The 21,406-nt window shown below is 40.0% G+C and overlaps 1 protein-coding gene across 1 annotated transcript; it reads right to left on the bottom strand.

Annotated features, from left to right (window-relative positions):
- Positions 1–989: 989 nt before the first annotated feature.
- On the bottom strand, positions 990–20,024 carry KLB (klotho beta). Its single transcript, XM_054823202.1, is given in 6 exon segments — positions 990–1,913; positions 3,657–4,800; positions 6,363–6,631; positions 10,367–10,874; positions 19,184–19,928; positions 19,930–20,024. Coding segments are annotated over 6 exon segments (3,123 nt in total). The 3' UTR covers positions 990–1,551.
- Positions 20,025–21,406: the final 1,382 nt, after the last annotated feature.

The following is a 21,406-nucleotide window of genomic DNA, read 5'->3' as shown; positions in this document are numbered from 1 at the left end:
TCTCCCTGTAGTACACTTCAGTTCGGTTCCCCAGTTGCTGTGAGTGGTAACTAGTCTGTGTTGTTGGGCGATGGAAGGACACAGGCACTTCTAATACCTGTGCTGTTTGCTGCGCTGGTAGAATGTTTTCTAGCGTAAAATGGGCCAGAGTCTGTCATCGTTTTACTGGTACTTTTGAATTAATGAGCCTTCTGTGATGTTGACCAATACATGAAATATAATGGAGAAATAGTGGCTCTGTTCTGGAGACCTTAAGACTGAGGTAACTAGCTTCTAATAGGAAGAGGTTGGGGGTTTCACTGTGCTTTGAAAAGGGTACCAGCCACTGGAAAAGGAGGTTGTAAAGTGGAGGAAGGCAGTATGAATTGAACTGATGCCTCTTTTTGCCCTTCTTTCATTTCTAGAGCAGCTTCTCTACCCCTGTCCAGAGGTGCGTGGTATCTGCCTGGGCAGTGATGATCTGAGCATGCATTTTGATGCCATGACTGAAAAGGCTGGCCAATGTCAATCTTAAACAATGGTACAGTTCATGGGAAGAACGTGTTGAGCTCATTTTGAGATGACCAAAACCAGATCCAGGGAAGCCTCCGAGTTTGGTCCCTGAAAAGTTTAAATGCAATAGCAGGTTTGGTTAAGAGCACGATGCCTGGGCTGGTACCTTTTGTTTAATGCAGCAATAAACTCTCATGGTTTTATCCCACCCATGGCTTGCACTGGCACTTGACCAGAACTAAGGTAATATATTATGTTTTTTTCTATGAAAAAGTACAATTGAGAATTATATCCATCACTCTCTTGAGTGGATTAATAGTTAGTATTTATATTCTCTGCTAGTAAAATTTTTTATGGCTGACTCATTTTGGAGATGAAAAGTAGTGTGATTGTGTATTATTTTGACTTGTCTCCTGTGGGTCCAGTTACATCCACTTAACACTATTGGCATCACATCTCGACTTCCCCCAGTATGCAAGCGATACAGGTATGTTGGTCAATAATAGAGTTAACTTCGATTTGTTCTTTTAGAGGTATCTTCAGAATGTGGCCCAGCACGTTTCATTCTTGGCTTTGTACTTAATTGAAAGCTTGTGGGTTTTAATAATGCTTTTATTTGTAAACCCTCACAACTGCAGTTTCATGCTCAACAACATTCATAACATGAATATACATCACAAGATGCTTTGGTCCAAAGAGGTTCATAGAAAAGTGCATATCAGTTCTCACAGCTTAGTATCTCTTTTCAAGTCAAACCGTGTGACAGGTTATTCCAAGGCACAGAGGAGTCATAAAATGTTCTTTCTTTTTTCTTTTTTTTAAATAGATGATTTTATCATTTTCTACGTACAGAAGGTGGACAAAAGTAATTTCACCAGAAAGAAATGTCATCATAGTTCTCCCTGTGCAAACGATTACTTTCCATTTCCCGACAAAATGCTTGGTGTGTATGACTGGAGTGACTCACGTAGTGCTTTTCTACACTTGGCTGATCCGCATCATCCTCTGTAGAATGCAGACAGTGATGAATCTCACTGAAAGTAGGCTTGTGCCCCTTTTTTAAAATGTAACACAGATGCGCTGGATGCTTTTGGCCTTAAAACGTTTTCTTCTTTTTCTTTTGTGAAAAACAATAATGGTTAAAAGCAAGATAAGGGTAGAGAAAAGGCAGCAGGCAAAGAATATTAACGGCTTCTTCTGAGAAATAAACAAGCAGAAGCTACACTGCTTTTCTTGGTTGGAGGGATCGCAGACTGAATAGTCGGCAGGAAAGCCGTTGTTGCTTATCAAGTTGTTATAAAATTTTATTGAGGGCTTTCCTTTTGAATCTGAAGTGAAGAATCCAAATCTGGGCTTAGATTTTTCTTCAGTCAGTTTAAATGCATAGTAGCCTTTAATCTTGACTTTATCAATGTAGTATGCTGGCAAGGGGGAAGAAAAAAAGAAATGTGTTAATAAAACCTTGCATGACCTGCAAACCTGGTAATGAGTTCAGATTTAAAATGATTATCAACTTAAAAAGCATAATTGCATCATAAAATACTTACTGCTTCTAACAATACTCAGCTCTCACCATCTTTAATTTAGTAGAAAGTGCGTCGGTTTTTAAAATAACTTAGAATTTGGGAATTTTCTGGAGCTACTCTGTGAAAGCTGGATTTGAACAGAGTTAGAGCTGGGACCCTGCTTTCCTGGAAGAAGCCAGATGCTGCTCTTTCAGCTGCAGTGACTCGAGGAGCAGCTGCTCACCTATGCCATGAAAGGAGCTTTCTGAAAACTCCTGCCCTCTTCCAAACCCAGCTGCTCAGCTCCACAGCACGCATGATTGCGTGTTATACTGCTGCATCCGAGTGTTGAGTGAAAATACTTTAATGAAATCATAAGTAGCAGTCCTTGATGAGTTAACATCTCTTCAACTCATGTGTAAGCAGACAGCATAGTTGGGGATGTGACCCAGATTAAGCAAGAATATTGTAAATGGTGGGAGGGGATCTTTAAAGTATCATGCTGTCTGGAAATTAAAATGGGAATACTATGATGAGTGTCCTTTAAACAACCTTCTCCTTTAATAACTTATTGTTCTTTTGTTTGCAATGTGAAATTAGCACAAAAAATAAATTGGCAAATGCTTATTAGTCCTCTAGCAATTGAGAAAGAGCTAAGCACTGGAGGGGGAATGGTCTGTTTCTTGTTGGTGTCTAAAGGTAATCTGAAGCCATGCTTAGCCATGAATGAGATCCATCTCATTTTTTACATAGCTAGCTCCTAGCGAGGAGAAACCAGGACACGAAGACGATTTTTGGGGACAGGTGCCTCAGAAGAGCTTTTCAACGCCCCGCATCCTGATCAGGGAACTTGTTAGTGCTTGCCAATAGGGAATAGTGAGTGCAGAGAAGTATTGTACTTCTCGTTTTGGCTGTATGGTTCAAGTACCGAGGCCTTTCTGGTATCCTGTGGCTTGCTGCTTTCCTTTTAATGTTTGGTCGAAAGAAGAGCGATGGGAGGGGTGAGGTCGCTGCAGCATTTCTCATGCAATAAGCTGTTGCTGAAGAATGTTGCGTTGAACGTTTTTGTCCTCTACCTCCATAATTGTTATTAATCTTTCTCTAAAGTGAAGAACTAGATTTCTGTAGGTGCAGAGCAGAAAGCAAGTAGTGGAGCAGGAACTAGAGTTTGACTTTCCCATCATAAGCAGTTCCTTAAAAATCTGGTGACCTGCGGTATTACGTATGTCCCTCCCTCCAGGTCTCCTTGGACTTGCTTGTGCTTTCCTGCCCAATGACTCTAGTTCAGCAAGCAAGTAATGAGGCTCCCACCTTTCTTTGTAGTGTAGAAATTAGAGCTGTTGGTCTGAAGTGCTATCTCCTACTAACTTCTGAATAACTACTCTGCTGTATGTGCATGCCCAAATGGCTTCTCATGTGGTTTAAACTGGAAGCAGCCATGGCTGCGAGGGGCCTGATGCCATTGCTTTGTGTTGTGTCTGCCCCGAGCGTGCCTGCAGAATCAGGCCCCTCAGGATGCTGAATGCTGCTGGCTGGTTCCTGCATCTCAACCGGACCTGCTCGCTCTCTCTGGGGCAAGTCTTAGGTGCTTGCTTAAGGAATGCCTGGGTCTGTGCCACAGAAATCATTCTGGGGAGCTTGGATCTATCATATACTCACCTTTTAAAACCTCTTGTACATATTTTCCTAAGTAATAATTTCGAAGTTCATCGTTGTCTAAGGACTGGTCATCTATTCCATTTGCTGTGATGTAAATATCAATGTCGCCATAGTTTTTTTTAATCCACCTGAGAACTTTGCGCACTCCCCAAGGCACCACTGCCAGACGGGAAGGGGAGCTCAGGCAGGTGATGTCCTGCAGAAATTGGATGTCACGATCAAATTCATACTGGCTCCCATTCTGAGGTTCATGAATCACAAATCTGGTGGTGAAATGATTTAGCGCATAAAAGTCAGCTGCACCTTTGACGAGCTCCTTTTCCTCGCTTGTGAAAGATGGCAACGAAGAATACAAGACGCCTTTTCTGTTTTTAAAGTTGATGTAGTCCCTCATAGTAGCCGGATAGTCCCCAGTCTTAAATATGGGATCAGCAAACCAGCCTATTTCAAACTGAAGAAACCTGTTGGCAGCTTTTGAATGAGATTCAAAGTAGGGGTTGGCAGGCTCAGCCCAGTCCGAATGCAGGGACAGGGACACTTTGCCATACTGAAAGGACCGGTACTGCTCATCATATATTTTCCAGGCCATGGCATGTGCTATTAATAAATTGTGTGCTGCCCAATATGTATCATTGCTGCTCCTATTATAGATATCACCTAGCCGGTTAGGCTCGTTAATTGTAATCCAAAGTTTAACCAAATCGCCAAATTCCTGAAAACATAAAGCTGCGTAGTCTTGAAAGGCATAGGCAGTAGACCGGTTCAACCAACCTCCTGCCTGCAGCAAAGGACCCGGCAGGCCCAGGTAGGCATGAGTTGGATAATATAAGGTGACCATGGACTGAACATTGAGCTTCAGTGCTTCACTAATCATGCATCTGTAATACCGAAGAACTTGCCTGTTGACCACTGACAAATCTCCGTTGGGTAAAATTAGTGACCAGTCAAGTGCAAATCTGTAGTGGGTGACTTTCATTTTTTCCAGGAGGTCAAGTTGCTTTTTAATACTGACAAAATCTGTGCACTGTGCCGGTCGGGTTTTTAGCTTCACCCCTTTAACTTTGTGCAGAAGCCCATCTCCCGTGACATTCCAGAGGTACAGGCTGGAATCGCAGAACTGCGGTGAGGAAGCCATGGATTCTGCCTGTGAAAGTAAACATGATACATTACAATGGGATTCAATTAAATGAATGCCTGCTCGAACTCTGCATTTCTGCCTGTGTTTGGCTGGATGTCAGGAGGTCCCACTCAGATGCTCCGAGGGGAAGAGGATAACCAACTCACCTATATGGGCTTTGTCTGTGCTAGTGGTCACCTTACCCGTTCTATTCCTTCATCTATGGAAAACATTAAAATTTTGCTCTCCTTTCTATCCAGCCACGCACTGGCGTTTGCCCTGCCACCAGCCTACATGACGTGTATTTTTGTATAGATACATTTCCTAGATCGAGTTTACTCTGTGGTCACGCAAACAGCAGTTCTCAGGCAGCTGGTGGGAGACCAGGGTGGTAAAAACAAGCACCAGGGTGTATATGAGGCAGGCACGGATTATTTTGGCGCTGCTGCTGAGATCAACCCTGTGGCATAGTGTTCCCTGATCTTACCCATAGTCCTTCTGCCTATGCAAATACCTGACACAAACAACTCGTAGCATTTAGTTATATCCTTATATCTTCTACTAGTTAACAAGGTCCTGTGTAGCACATAATTTTTTTTCTATTCCATTTTTTTTAAATACTTTTTGTAGGATTTGGAATCCGATATAGTGAAGTTTAAAATATTTAGATTAAATCTCTTTTTTTTTTAAGAAAGTTGACTTTTCAATGCTGTATATTAACAAAATATATAGAAGCTTTACTTTTTTTTTCCTATGGTTGTCAGTGAATAGGTTAAATTATGGAGTTTTGTTGTTATTTTTTAAGGCTGACATTGGTCATTGGACCGTCTTTCTATAGGCGATGACAAAAAGAGTATTCCAACACTGGCCATACATATGGTTAGCTTATGTACCAGATTTAACATAGAAATAGATACTGTAGAAAACAGTTTGGAAAAAAGGTGGTATGATCTGTTTTCAATGGCAGTTGAGATGGTAAAGGCCATATATGCTGATGTTGGTTATCTTTGCCTGTGGTGGTCTTTTTAGAGAATGGCTTGTTACCCACATGTCTAAGTGGCACTTAGAGCCAGGCTCAACCCAGGAATCTGTTTCTGCCTTGTTCAGTAGCTTTAGACAAGACCTTGAGCCTGCAGGTAGCTCTGCTGCCACCAGCGTAACCACCTTGTCCCTGCCCTGCGCCAGCATCTCCGTTGCGCTGTCGTAGGCATCCCTGTGGCCACACCGCAAACTGGATTGGGAAACCCCTGGTTAAAAAATAACCCAGGAACAATCAGTTGGGGTCAACTTCTTGCTTTCCTGATCTGATATGCCACGTGGAGATGCAAGCCAAGGGAAAGCGAGGGAGGGCCAGCCTTGGAAGGGCTCCTGCAGTGGGGTCTGCTGCTGCAGGAGCACCCAGCACTGTGACTAGCTCCCTGAAAACCTGTGAATTACATTGAATGTATGCAATTATGGCTAGGCTTGACTTCTGTTTGCAGTGTGCATTGAGATTCCTGAACGCAAGGTGCCGTACAGAGTCATATATTCACAAAGTGAAGTTGTTGATAGCTCTGCCTCCAGCAGTCCTCCCAATATTGTACACTTACCTTGAGAACAGACTCGGTGATGCCCCAGGAGAAGTCACAGGAGAATTGAGCTTGCAAGCTTGGGGTAGACTCCCTTGGGAAGAAACCATTTTCTCCTATGATTTGTTTATAATAAAGTGCAGATGACTTGGGAATCCTTTCCTTTTTTTCGCTTTTGAAATCTACATAAAATAATCCGCGCCTGATGTTGTAAGCATGTTGCCATTCGAAGCCATCAAGGAGTGACCAGGCCGTGTAACCAAACACATCTATGTTGTCGTATTTAATAGCTGCATAAGAGAAAGTAACATCCGTGAGTCTTATATTTAGGACTCTAACATATATAAGGGATATTTATGAGGAAGGTCTCTTCACTTTGAAAATCTTGAGGGTTTTCTCAACACCCATAGGATAATTGGCCCATTGTAATTCATTGCAAAACTGTGACAGACATTATGTATCTTAGACTTTATTCATTAAAAATATGTATGTCACTAGTTCCTTAAATTACTGTAGGGTGCTTTATTTCTGCTCTGAGCAAACATGAAATATTATGCTACATCCAGATTTTAAGTTGCATTTGATGATTTGCAAATAATATATACCAATAAAATCAGAGAATCATGCCTAAAAATTAAGGGTGCAATAGTTGATCTAGTTTGTGACTTTCTATTCGTCGTGAAGCTAAAACTCTCTACCTTTATTTGAAAGATCTCTGCAAGCTGTAACATTTAGGAATTGAAATTCCTAAATTGAAAAATTAAATGTGTTGCTATGGGACACGTAATGACTTTAAAAGAAGCTGGGCTGATCAACCCAGACACTGAAGTGCTTGATTTATTCACAGAATGGGGCAGTACATGCATGTTTCTTCAGGCAATCTTAATGTCTTTCTACTTTGCAAAGGAGTATACATATAATCTTTTATATATAACACATGAGAAAGATGACAAAATGACTGCTTTCAGATGTGGAACACAATTCATCAGAAAGGGCAGCAGAACTTCCAAAGCAGCTTCTTGCTGGACACCAACTAACAACAACATTCGTTACACACTTAGATTGTGTGCCAGCTGGCAGCCTGGAAGAAAAAGTCCAAACTCCATGCTCACTCATGTTTGCTGCCCATCGCCAGCTTTCAGCTAGGAAATACCGCAGGATAACTCCTCACATTAACCTTATAAAGGCTGGAATATCAAGGGCAAAGCAGTGACCGAGCGGGGTTACTGAGGATTTTGACACAGAGAGACGGACGGCAATAGTCCACCGAGAGTAAGCCAAGGAATAAAGATGAAGTATTCTGATTTAAAGCTCTATTCTTGCCCAACATTGCTTTGCCTTTTTTATCTCATGACATTTCACCTTGCATAATTTTGTATTTCCACTGAACTTCTTTGCCTTGGTCACACCATGCTGCAACTTCAGCAGGAGGCAGTTTTGCACAGTACTTGTATTCGTGCAGCAGAGTAACAAGTACCCAGCAGTACTGTCATAGCCCAGCACGATACTTTACTACCTGCTGGATAAAGAAATCAGAAAGCCAAAGAGCTTGCAGTGTAAGTATCTGAGAAGCTGATAGACAAGGCCAGAATACTGCTGAGGAGATAAGGGAATGTAACAAAGCAATACAATAGCATGTATTTTCAAGAAAAACAACTTCTAAATATTAGGGGAAATGTGGAAGAAAGTACAAAAATGTCTGAAAATATAAATTGCAAAACACAGAGGTAGAGAATGACATACAGGATAAAGAGATAGGGCAGAAGAGCCTTGCAAGTAGAGATGAGGACATCATGTCTGCAATGAGGAAGGCTGAACAAATAAAAGTAGACATATAGGGATTAGCATAAGTGACAACTGAGAAATTTTTTTTTTTCTAGAAGCATACCAAATGGATGGGGGCTAAGTTTAATTGTCGGAGAAAAAAAAATGCTGTGGTACTCAAGATAGGGCATGCCTAGATGAGAATTTTTGGCTGTTTACATGGGTAGGGGGAAAAAACCCCCACTATTTTATGTGTATTTTGTGGTAAGAATTAATAGTTATGTGGGTGATAGGTAGAGATCCTGTGGATCAGCGTGAGAGTATGTTTGTAGCCTTGTCTGCAGCGACAGTGAAAGGAGAGGGCAGAAACAGAAGTCAGAATCCTCACTGAACATTAGAGTGGGGATGAAAAAATCCTCCTAAAAACCAGGGGATGGCTGGGGGCACGAACAAGGGGCTGAAGGTAGAAGAGGTCAGGAGTTAATTAAGCTCCTTGTGTCACCAGAGGGGACATCCATGGAAGGAGATCTCAAGGCATTTCTGTGTCTGCTAGAGGTGGAGCCTTGGAGTCCTTCTGCAGAAGTAATAGTTTCAGTATGGCCAGGCCTATACACGCCCCTAAGAAGCTGTATTTTCAGTTGCATCCTTGTACCGTAATTGAGGTCAGTTCATTGCAATGGTGATGTTATACCTCACATATATTCATGATTCACAGTGCCGTGAGTTACAGACATACAGTGCAGAGTTTACAGCACTTTCCTTGAACACACACAGAGAGTATAGCTCCTTACAGCCTGTTACATGCCATCTTAATGGCCACCATCCCATTACAATTTGGCCTATATAAATGATGTTTTGAGGTTAACATGATCTAATTGATTTTGCTGCAAATAGCAAATTTATACCTGCCTTCTCTGTAAGTAAAAATATGAAAATATGTTCCAAATATTATTCCTGATCAGATAAAGTTTGCTTCACAAAAAATGCATTGGTTAAGAGATAATCCTGTATTTTGATGCAGAGGTTGAAGTATCTGCATACAGAAAAATATAGATGACAATTCTTGAGAAGTAGTTATTGGTTGAACATTGACCAAGTATTTCAGAAGTGTGAAGCCACAGATGGTTACTACAGCCAGGTCTGCTGTAGAAGATTCAAAAAAAGAACACGCTATGGATTTTCTTATGTGTGTGTCCAGAAATCTACCTGTTCCACACTTCCAAATCCAGGCCTGCATCTAGACTTTCCTGCTGTGACTCTGCAGTATTTAAAATATCATAAACCAAATACTGGAATGTAACCTCCTCAAAATCTGGAAATGCATGACATATCACACAGTTGTGCTACGTGAAGTTTACAATTTGAACAAACTTTAAATATATCTGGATAATCTTCTTTTGGAGCTTAATTACATTTGTTGGTGATACAGCACTCCCTGATTTGAGGTCAGAGCAAACGATTACTCGCGTTTTCCCTTTTCTGAGGATACGAAAGGTTTTTGTAAAGGGGTCCGAGCCATCCCATCGCTGCAGCAGGGCATCAGCAGCGGGGCAGCCTGCTGGGAGGATGGCTCTCGGGACCAGCGGCTGTCCCTCTCCCAGCACCGAACCTACACACTGGGCAAGGGGGAAAAGAAATACTGGTTTTGCAGAGGCTTTGGGTACTAACAGCATTTATATTTTGTACAAAATTAAATCTTTTGCCTTCAGAGAGCACCCCTGTACACTGGCTTTATGAAGGGCAAATACCAAGGTTAAAAGTGTGATATTATCTCTGTTTGGTGTGCAATAATCCTGAAAAATGACAGCCCTTCTGCTGGTTTCCTTCACACATTTTATGTTGGAGTAGGACCCCAGCATGGCAATGACATTCTGTAATCACTGTCGTCTTTTCCTGCTGTCAAGGTAAGTACCTGCACAAAGGTTTTACAGTTGGGCTGCCAGCAGTGAAAAGTGATCCAATAGATTTGTTTTCATTCATTTCTGACTCAGTTTTGCACTCATTTAGTTTTAAAATCAAACGCAGATGTCGGACTTTAGCTTTCTGTGACAGGGACTATGGGTTTTTTCTGTGTTTGTACAACACCTAGCACCAGTAGATCCTGATCCATGACTTGTACTCATGCAGTATAAATAATTAATAATTAACCTAGTTGCCATTATCTCTTTTTAAAAAAAAACCTGATTACATCATTACAGAGCTAAATATCAAATGATCTTAAAAAGCTCTCCGAAAATCCAACAACTAACTTGAGTACAAACCTTGTAAAACCTTATTAATGAAGTTTTTCATCATGTAAATGGCTGTGGTGTCATCTGTTTTCACATGGCTGTCAGTGAACCAGCCATTCTCTGCAATCAAGATTCGAGGACTGTTGTATTCCAGTTTAATCCAGTTCAGTACTTCCCTCAAATTGAGTGACAAATTTTGTCCCATTTTCGGTAGAGTGTTTGGAGGTTTAAAGTTATTAGGACCAAAGGAAAATGCAAAGAAGTCAGCTGTTCCCTTTATGTAGTTTTTCTCATCCTCAGTAAAGCGTGGCAAAAATGAGAATTCATTTTTCAGTTCTTCTGGATAATCGCCATCCCCATGGATGGGTTTAGCAAACCATCCGAGTACTCTCTCCATAGACTGCTGACATTTAGAAATGTCCAAAGCATCTTCTGATTTGTTAGGTTCGATCCAGTGGGATCCCAATACTATGGACAACATCCCCTTCTGATACGGTTGAAAGTGTTTTCTGTAGTTATGCCAAACTTTTGCATGAGCCTGATGAGAGAAAAATAGCATTAAATTGTAACTCTAATAAATCCCTGTGTCCGTTGGCAGCTAAACAGGCAGGTAGCTGCATCTGATTCCCTGCAGACTTCTATGGAAATATTAACACTTAAGGCACACACAGTTGTAATGGGCAATTACTGTTATACTGCAAGGTACCTCAGGATGAAGGTAATGCTCAGTATCCCATGTGACACATTAGGGCTGTGGCTTTTTGCCTTTTAACATAGGTCTAAATCTCAGGAGAGGTCCCAGCAGGGATGTGTTGCATGGACACCTTGGGACTAAACAGCTGTTAATGGTGGGATTTGAACTCCGTGACCTAGACAGTCCCATCTAGGTCTTTCTTTGTCAAGCAGTGATTGCTGGTACAGTTAAAATTTTAAACCATCTTTACAATTGTTCCATAACTTATGCATCTCAAATGATGTTTCCTTTGTCAGTATTGGCTCTGTGCTATTAACTGCTCTGTGCTATGGGAGGGTTACCTGAATTTACTCTCATCAAACCACATTCACCCCATCCCTCTTTTTGGAATACACTTCCATTTGTTTTAGTCTGGCCTAACCAAATATGAGTAAGTGTTCAACTTTTGGTATTTGCACAGTCCCTAAATATAAAAACTTGGACAAAGGACCCAGCTGCAAAGTTTGAACCCAAATGTCAAGTTTCACAGTTCTGTCTGAAAATTTTGATCCAGGATTTTAGTTCTTCTTTGAAGCTGCTGTAATAATAATTTTTCTGACAGGGCATGCAACAGGACAGAATGAAACTTATTCATTTTAAGTAGAGAGCAACAACACTTTGGTTTTAAAAGGAAGTTTGGCAGCAGTATCTCATAAGATCTGTTTGGTATGGTATGCTTTAGTACTCATAGTCAGCCAAATATTCACTGCCCTAGGACAGGCAGGAGTTTCGCTATTCGTGTTGGTGACAATGAAAGCATATCTTGTATTGCATCTTAATTCCATTTTTCTGATTATCATCGTGCTTTAGAAAGCTTAACATTGTCATGCACTAGAATTACCTTCAAATGTCACGCTGTTAATTACTTAAATAAGAGAATACAGCAGTCAAAATTTACACCAAAAAAAAGGAATACATGGGAGGCTGAGGAACCACTAGCATTGTCAGAGCCCCATAGGTAAAGAAGAGAGCTAGGGTGTCAGAGAAGGGTGACTCCGGATTGCAGCGTGATTCACGCCAGAGGATCTGACACAGGGGAAGGGAGCTGACCTCTCCCAGCTGAGGAGTTGTCAAGTAACTCAGGGTTTACATTATTCCTGCAATGTGGCTCTATACTCTTAAGCTGGAAAGAAAATAACTGTTTGCACCCAGAAAAAACATCGAGAAGCATTGTGAAACAGAGTGCCGTGTTAGACTGACATCATTACCAAGCCAAACAGCATTGCTTACCTTTGACAATAATTTCAGTTAATTTATCTAGAAACACACAGCCTTGACAGTTTAAAAAAACAAAAGACCTGATGTCAGGTAGATATTTGGTTAAGCTAGGGAGTACCGAAGAATTACACTTTGTGAAATTTTGTGTATCAGTTGTTTATGGTTTCTAAGGTCATGCTCGTAACATTTGTTCAAGGTCTGTCTTTGAAAATACTGATAAAGTAACACTAACCTTTGAAATGCAGGTTCTGTAGCTGAAAAAGGAAGTCAGCAAAATCGAACTCATGAGGCAAATTGCAAGATATAGTTAAAATATTATAAAATGGATTTCTTACCAGACTCATCAAAAAAGGTAAGTGGCCAGTGCCATCCCCTCACTTCCCCTCACTGTCCTCTCCCGAAGGTCTAGCCCGGGCTGGGTGCTGGGGCCAGGCTTGCTTTGTTCTCTGCCTCTAGTGATTCCTCACCTGGTTAGTATATTTTTTTTCCCCAGACACAGGCTACTAACACCACTGTTTAATGAAAGGTATATGGTTGCGTTGGCTCAGGAAGAAAAACCCTGCTGAAGTCAGCTGTATTGCGCACAGGGCCAAGTAGCACGACGACAGCACCAGGTAAATCTTAGCAATCACACATTTCCAGGTGAAGGGGAGAAAGACAGCTTTGCCAAAAAGCAACTAATTAGAATGCAATATTGACAGGTAAAAGACAATCAGGGACAACTCATTGTATTCATATGTACCTCCAAAAGGTTGATTAGAAGAAAGTAAAGTTACTGTTAAAAATATTGTCTACAGTAGAGAATACAGCCACAGCCACAGGAGTAGACCTCAAGTACAAACGAGTACATTTAATATGAGTCAACATAACATCCCCATACACAAATTCATACGTGTCACTGATGTCTCACTAAGGGTTAACTCTATTAAAAAAAAAGTCACTTGTCCATAGTGAGGGATTTTAAAAACATAGTAGAGACAATAGCATGTACTTGCCTATAATTCTGTTTTGAGTTGTTAATTATCTGTAAAGCAGCTTAACATTCTCAGACGGAAGGTGTTCACTAAGTGCAAACTATTGTTGATAGAACCAACTGATTAATATCATTTGTTTTGTAAGACCACATATGAAACAAACATCAATTTAAAAGCCGTATCATACATCAATTTGGCTATTTTGAGTAAATCTTGACTAATCTTTTTTTCAGTTAGAGTTTAATCCCTAATCTTTCACTTTCCTTGTTAGATCAAGGACAAATGTCAAGGCTAAGTACACAGTGAAGGCAGGATCAATATTGCGTATTTATTCTAAATACATATGACACATTAATTTCAGCATATTTTTCTGGTATTAATATAGAAATTATTCCATAGACCTGAATGTCACAGAGTGCGCTAAGTCAGTTAGAATTAACCCTGTAAAAGGCTAGATAAGTCAATTTAATAAAATCAAGACAACAGTATTGTTCTCCTCTCTTCTTGAAATATTCTCATACACCTTCAAACTCTGATCCTGTAATTTATCATGTACGTACACAAAGAGTTTAGTATTGAAAGACCAATACTTTCAAATTCTCAAGATATGTTAAAGTCAAGCAATTTTCCTTCAATGTCTCAGCAATGAGCACACAAAACAATGTCAGGGGTATATGAAGTTATTTTAGCATGCTAGAGTACAAGAACATTTAGGAAAAACTAGAATTTAAAAAATACTAATAAAATTATTCTGGCTTGTGTTTAAGTGTTTGTTTTTCAAACCATGAAGAGCTAGAATAGACAGTCTGATGATGACGGTGTTAAACATCATTTTAGAAGAAGGGCAGGTGTGTGTGCCTTGTTTGGAGAGTATATTTCGGTTCAAGGCCCTTTTGGTCTGTGGTAAAGATGCCACGTAGTCAGTAGAGCCAAAGCCCTTATTTTGCAAACTGACTCTGAAGCTCAATCCTTGTGAAGGAAAAAAGGGCTCTTGAGATGCAGGTGACTAAATTTCTAAGAGGGTGGTTTGAAGGACTGAGGCTTTACTATCAAATTTGTTGTACGCTAAACATCTTGTTTTTCCTGATGATTTCCAAGAAATGTAAGAAAGCCGACCTGAAAATAGCAAATCACACAAAAAAAGTGTGCATCAGTGCTGAATTTTACGTCATCACTGATGGCTACTACTGTTTGACAAACCTTCCAGCAAAGACATTTAAAAGCATAGACAATTCTGCTGTCGACCCTAGAGCCGTACTTGATGGTGACAGATTTCCCTCCTCCTGTAAGAAATACAGGCACCGGTGTAGCTTCATCATTCTAGATCCCTAGGAAAGGGGGCTCCTTTGGAGGAAGGGAAGAAAGTGTGTGGTTGGATGTAGAGATAAGAATTATTCCCCATTCATTCAGTAAAGATTTGTTTTTAAGGAGAATTAATTACGGGACTTCTCCAGGACATGCTCATCCAAAGATCCCCAAGGCAGCAGCGTCCACAAAGAGGTCCTGGCACAGTGAGAGCTAACAAAGAGCTGCGAGTAATGCAGCTGGGCAAAAAGATGAACCCGATCTGTGACGGATCTATACGGAGACACCATGTCTGAAAGGGAATTTATTGCCTTTTCCTGGTATGTGATATGAAGGTCCATGAAGAAAATTTTTAGGGAGATCTTATTCTGACAGCTTTCTCCTGGGGTTTTCTGCCAGATGGGAAGGAGTGTGAATGATCTTAAACAAAAAAGCCCTTTTCTGCCTATTAGGTAGCAAAGGCAGAACTGCCCAGAGGGCACTGATACAGAGGATGAAAAGAAGACAGCCTGGTCTGCAGCGTGTGATCTTTATGAACCTCAATCTAACTACAAAAGAACATAACTAGATCCAGGAAAAATGGTAATAATATATCAGGTATATAACTCATTTAGCTCCAGCCACAATGATTCATCTGCTTGATATTTTCTTGCTTCTTGGCAGATTAATTTACTGTTAAATCAAAGAAATCCATCTATTTTTTCCGTGTGCAGTTTTTTTCTTCTCTGCCTCAGTATGACAGCTGCCTCAGGAGCAAGCTCATAGTTTTCGTATCTTCTTTGATCTGTCTTTCAAACGTCGCATGGCAAGTGACATGTTATCATTAATTGCTTTCTGATGTTGCTTTTGTGAAGAACTGTCTCCTTTAATGAAGAAAGGAGATAACACTTTTGACGGCCACTCTCCACCTGGTATAAGATTCCACATGCTCCTCGTGTTAGTGGTAATGATCATAAAATGGAATAGAGATTTATCTAAGTGACCCCCTTAACAATTTATAATTGATAAGCGTCAAACTTCTTATTTACTAGTAATTTCCATGGAGGTAGTATCAGGTCCTTTTAAATGATCAGTAGCAATTATTACCCTCTGTGTATGAAAAGCATACATAGTAACATGCAAATATGTTTTTTAAATTGAAATTTTGAGTTGTTCTTCTGTGGCTAGTTTTCCTCACATGGATGTCCTAAGCATCCTGCTTAGCAGCCTTTGCTTCTGCGTTCACTAGCCCTCTTTATGGGTCTTGAATAGCAAGACCCATGTGAAAGGCAGGACTGGCTCCTAAGTGGATGTATCTGGGGCATTCCCTTAAAAAGATGCAAGGCACAGAAGGAAAGCACGGGTAGTACATGATACAGCACCTGCATTGCCTTGTGCTAGTCAACACCATAGGGCTCTGGGGCTTGATGAAGACAGACCAATCGTGCTTTTGTTGAAAAGCCTTAATAAGATCATTATCTACCTAATTAGCTACCTTGAATTCATTCATGGAAACAGATAATTTTTAAATCAGTTCTAAAATACAGGGACTTTTTCCTTATGCCAGGCAATTATTTGAGTTTTAAGATGTTGAATTTCTTTAGTCTACTAAAATGGATAGTTTCCAATTAAGAGAAATTTCTTTGGCCCTCTTCTAGAGACGCCAAAAATCTCCAGCAACTTTCAAACTGTTCTTACAATAAAATAATCCAAAGTCCAAAAAAGCAAAGGTTTATGGTTTGTTAGATCAGTTTTGTGATTCTATGAAACTTAGCTTCAGTTTATGATTGATATATCACATAAAAGCATGCCTTTATATAAATGGTGATTAGTTCTCACAACACTGCAACTGCAACAGTGCACTGGTAAACGAAAGTAAAAACAGGAATCATAAGAGACCTCATTTAGTTTATCCAAAGGTACTACAAAAAGGCTTGAGAATGATTATTCAGCAATTTGCTATGTAACAGAGTGGTGGCCAGAGTAATTTCTTTTGAGCATTACAGACTCGTTTTTCCTGCTCAACATGTTTAATGGGTCGACCTGGTAATGTGCATACGGTGGCATGGAGAATATTGTCTTTCAATAGCCTGTCCAAAAATGAAGCCTTGACATGGACAAGAACGTGGCTCTTCCTAAAGCCACTGACATAAATGGTAAACTTTACAACAGCTTTAATAGGCATTGCCTCACACTGCCAAAACCTGACATTTTTGCTGGTCTTTTATTTTTGGGAGGACATTTTTGGTTTGCAGTGGTAAATTAGAAGGTAGCCATAATACAATGTCTGAGAAACAGATTTGCAGATACCAGTCCTGAAATAAAAAGCCATGTGAGATCTCTTTAAAGAGAAATTCTTATAACATTCCCTCCTTCTCAAAGGAAAGACATTTCATAACACATGAATCCTGATTGTGCATCAATACATTATATTAATATGATATTGTTAACAATACTAAACAAACTGAACATTTAGATACCCACAAAAATCTTTGAGAAAGATTGTGGCTAGTTGGCTTGAAACATATAATACCACCTATGACTTCTGTGGAATGGCTGGCTTTAATTACATTTTATTAGGGAAGAAAAAAAAAAAAAAAAGAAGAGTTGACTCATGCCAGCTGGTACCTCAAGAACTTCCATTCCACCTCCAACCCTGAACATCAAACTCCAGTTCCTCAAATACATTACTACAAATCTGAGATTCTTCTTGAAGACCTAAAATCTTCAGAAATTTTACAGTACAACAGGAGAGAACTGCGAACGCATTAGGTAACATTCATGGGGCTGTAAGAAAGATACAACATGAAAATAATTTCTGCCCAATAATAATAAAATACTAGTTAATGGATTGTGTGTTGCTGACAGTCTCATTAACTCTTTGATTGAAGTGACCTATTTTATACTCAGATTCAGACACTTTAAAACTAGAACCAACTATCGGATTGAGCCTGAGAGTTAAATAATATTGAGCAAGGAACTTAGGTCAGAAATTTGTATATCAGACCCAGCTATGCTTGGCTTCCTGGACCACCCAAATGATTCTTCAGCAGAGGCATTGCTCCCTATGTGCTGCGTGCTGCTCACATGGATTTTACAGAGTGGGGAAAATGCAGAGACTGCCTAGTTGGAACTCCAGTTTTGATTGTGCCACTCAGAAATGAAAGCAAGAAATGCTACAAACTTACACTGGATGTTTTACATATATCAAATATATTTTATATAGCACTTGAAAATAAAAAGAATGAATGAGCATCAGTTCTCTTTGAGAGGCTTCACAAATCTCTATAGTTATATCACTCTTGTGCTAAGTCTGAGATCAGTTAGTGACTCAGGATGCTCGATGACTTTCCTATGTGTAAAACTTCTATGGACCGCAGTGTGAATTTTCTGAAAAAGGAGGTTCTGCAGGTTCAAGCCCAGAAACAAATACATGAAATAGAAACGGTCAGTTGTAGAACATTTTTAACTACTCTGACAGTTAATTTTTTCCCACACGCATACTTCTTTCTGTAGGACAAATAATACATTCAGATTTATTTGTTACTTGCATTTATAATGTATGGTAGGTAGTAGAAAAATTCTCTTTGGGACAGCTAGGAATAGTTTGAGCAGGGGGAATTATACTAGCTGCTCTACCAAACAGACACAGGACAGTGACCTGTTCTGTAAAGTATTTTGAGCACTACAGATGAAAAGAATGCTGTATTGATATTGTTAATACTTATCTTAAACTGCTTTTATTGGAAACTGTTTTAAATTATAGCAAGAGAAGATAAGAATATAAGCTCCTCTGCGTAGAAACGAGCTACTCTGTAGAATGAAATTAATAATCTATCAGAGGAGACGCTGTAAACTCTGTAATGCTGTTGAGAATACCAGGAACAACGTCTGCACTTTTGCCTTAAAAAGTATGACCCACTTCAGACTTCTCTTTTTGTCCTTCCCAAAGAACGAATACCATGAACTTAGGACCCAGCTGTTGAAGCTATTGATCATGGGATCAAGCCTTTTGGGTGTGTAATTCTGTAGAAAAGAGCTGATAAATAAGACTGACATAACATTTAAATGCTGGAAACATGATGGAAATAATGTAATTTTGAAACTCTCAAATACTAAAGAGGATGTTTGTTGTGTTCCAAACCCAAGAACTGTTCACCTTGTTAGTTTAGTAATAAACATTTTGCAATATGATCTTATTAAGCTAGAACTAATATTTTTATATGCATACTCTATTGCTAGTAGAATTGATCCAATATGCAAATACAAATAAATTTCATTTTAAACTAAAAGAATAGTCATTTCAGTGTAGCCAAATGCTCATGTCAGTGTGTTTAACTGAGTGGAAAGAATAACGAAGGAAAATCATGCTCTTTAATAGCCAGATTTTACAGGCAAAACCTAATTTAAATAAAATAATAAACAAGCACTTTAAAACAAATAATAACTGAGTCAGCTGTTGTGACAACAATAAAATCAACATGAGGAATAAAAAAAAGACTGCCTTAGCTAAGGGTTATTTCTTGGTGTTTTCACATTCCTTGATTATTTTTTTGAAACATTGATTATGTGATTGATTCCTCCCATCATTTCCCATGGCAGTGCAAGATCAGTTTGTAAAATCTTACTATACTGTACCTTGATCAAATTGTGTCCTACAGAGTAGACGGTTGTCATTTTCCCTCTCTCTCCAGGAGCATGAATACCTGTGCCATACCCATGCCAAGCAACTAAATATGGATTGTGGATTGTAATCCAATACTTAACACGTTCCCCAAAGGTCTGGAAGCAAAAGGTGGCATAGTCATTGAAGATATCAATTACTGATTCATTTTTCCATCCCCCATATTTTTCTTGCAGCATCAAGGGCAGGTCCCAGTGGTACAGCGTAACCACAGGGTCAATATTTCTGTAGAGCAAAGAGTCGATTAGGGTGTTATAATACTGGAGTCCTTTTTCACTGGGAGCTGCTACCACTCCAGCGGGAAAAAGCCTTGACCATGAAATTGAAAACTGGTAAAAAGTAACTCCCAAAAAATCCAGAGCGGATAAATCTTTGTCCAACAAGGTGTAACTGTCACTGGAGGCGTCTGTGCTGTCAGCATCCCTGAGCTCCGAGTGGATGAAGTGGTCCCAGATGGAGGAGCCTTTCCCGTCCTTCCTCCAGCTGCCTTCCACCTGGAAAGCCCCTGTCCCTACACCCCAGAGAAACTCTTTGGGGAAAGCGTCATACAAAAACATCTGTGTTTCACTCACGGGGCTGAAGTGGGGGTCCTTTTTCCACACGGATCTTCCCTCTCCAGCAAGCCCAGTGACTATCCTTATGAAAACTAATGTCCAAAAAGCAACAAATCTCTCCGGTCGTCGGCCACACATTATGCCGGTTTATAGCACAAGTGTTAAAAGTCAGATTTCTTGCACTGACACTGAAAAAAGTCCACTCATTCGCTGGCGTCCCCGCCGTGCAGACCGTCTTCATTTGCCACGAACTGCTGGAGTGTCTTATCAAAGCTTCACTAAAAGCTTGTGATCGTAAAAGCCCTGTCAATGATTAGCCTGAACTGAGAGACCTAGAACAGGTCAGAGAATGGTGTAATTTTTAGGGAGGTGGCCTCTGTATGACCACTGAGACACCTAGCTGGCTTCCACCTGCAGGAAGGTAGGTCGCCTGAACAATGTAAATGCTAGTAACTAATTCATCATTATTTAAAGCTTGGTCATTTGGGCGGGAGAATATAGGTGATAGAGGGTGCTAAGAAGCTATTAAGATCCTTTATTCCTTGTGCAGCTGTATTTCAGGAAAACGTGGCAGAAATATAATTCAGACTACTACTCCAATTAAAAGGTGATTTATCCCGTCTGTGTAATTGGATGGCTGGAAGGGCAGTGAGTCATCCCTCAGTCCTGCCCGGCTCAAACATCCTACTTCTGCTGAAAAATTCTTCCTGGACTTGCGGGAAATTTTACTGTGGACAAGAGATATACACATATCCCACTATCTATATAAAAATGCAAAGCAAGTCAATATTTCTTTCAAACACATGCAACATGCACATTTTCTATCCTATATAGAAGTGTGCTGTACAGCTCTATGTACAGCAGCAGTACAAAATTAACAGGGGTCTGTTCCAGTCCTTAAGCAATTGCCCTGGATTTCTTCAAATAAACACAATTAGCAAAGATAATTAGCCCTGAAAGATGCTACTTCAGTATTGATTGATTTAACAATCTTGATATACACAGCTGTGGCCTCAGTACAAGAAGTATCTTACAGAGCAGTTACGCAATATAATTTCATCTTTTAATATATTTCACATTACAGCAAAACTACATGTGTTGAGATATTGTCAATTTACTCAATACAGTAAGACTGATGCTGGCCATTTTTGCCTTCCTCGAGGTACAGTAATATAAAGTGTATCCACATGTAGACCGCAGTTGCTGAAGAGATCTGCAGAACAAGATAGCAGTGTGAAGTAACTTTACATACAAGAAAGATACACACTGAAAGCTGAACATGGGAACAACTTGCCACCTAAGTATAGCACTCTGCATGGATGAATTAGCCCTGCTGGTACGTAGGACGTGAAAGTCCAGATGGACTGCTGGGCTACTGCCACTTTATTGCTCCTGATACCTGTGAGAGCATGCCTGCAGCACTGTGTAACACCACTGAGGCATACCTTTAATTTAACAATAAAGCTGAATAATCAATAGAAGATGGAAGACATTTTATTTATTTGTTTTTATGAGAAACAACAAAACCTCAATGCATGTTTGTAAGCATATGTCTGCAGCACCTTTACACCACAGATGATGAAAAAAGCTCCCACTGACATCATCTGCACTGCAGATCCCTCC

The sequence above is a fragment of the Grus americana genome, chromosome 4 (assembly GCF_028858705.1).
Source record: "Grus americana isolate bGruAme1 chromosome 4, bGruAme1.mat, whole genome shotgun sequence".
Taxonomy (NCBI): Eukaryota; Metazoa; Chordata; class Aves; order Gruiformes; family Gruidae; genus Grus; species Grus americana.
This window is presented reverse-complemented; position numbering and strand designations above follow the sequence as displayed.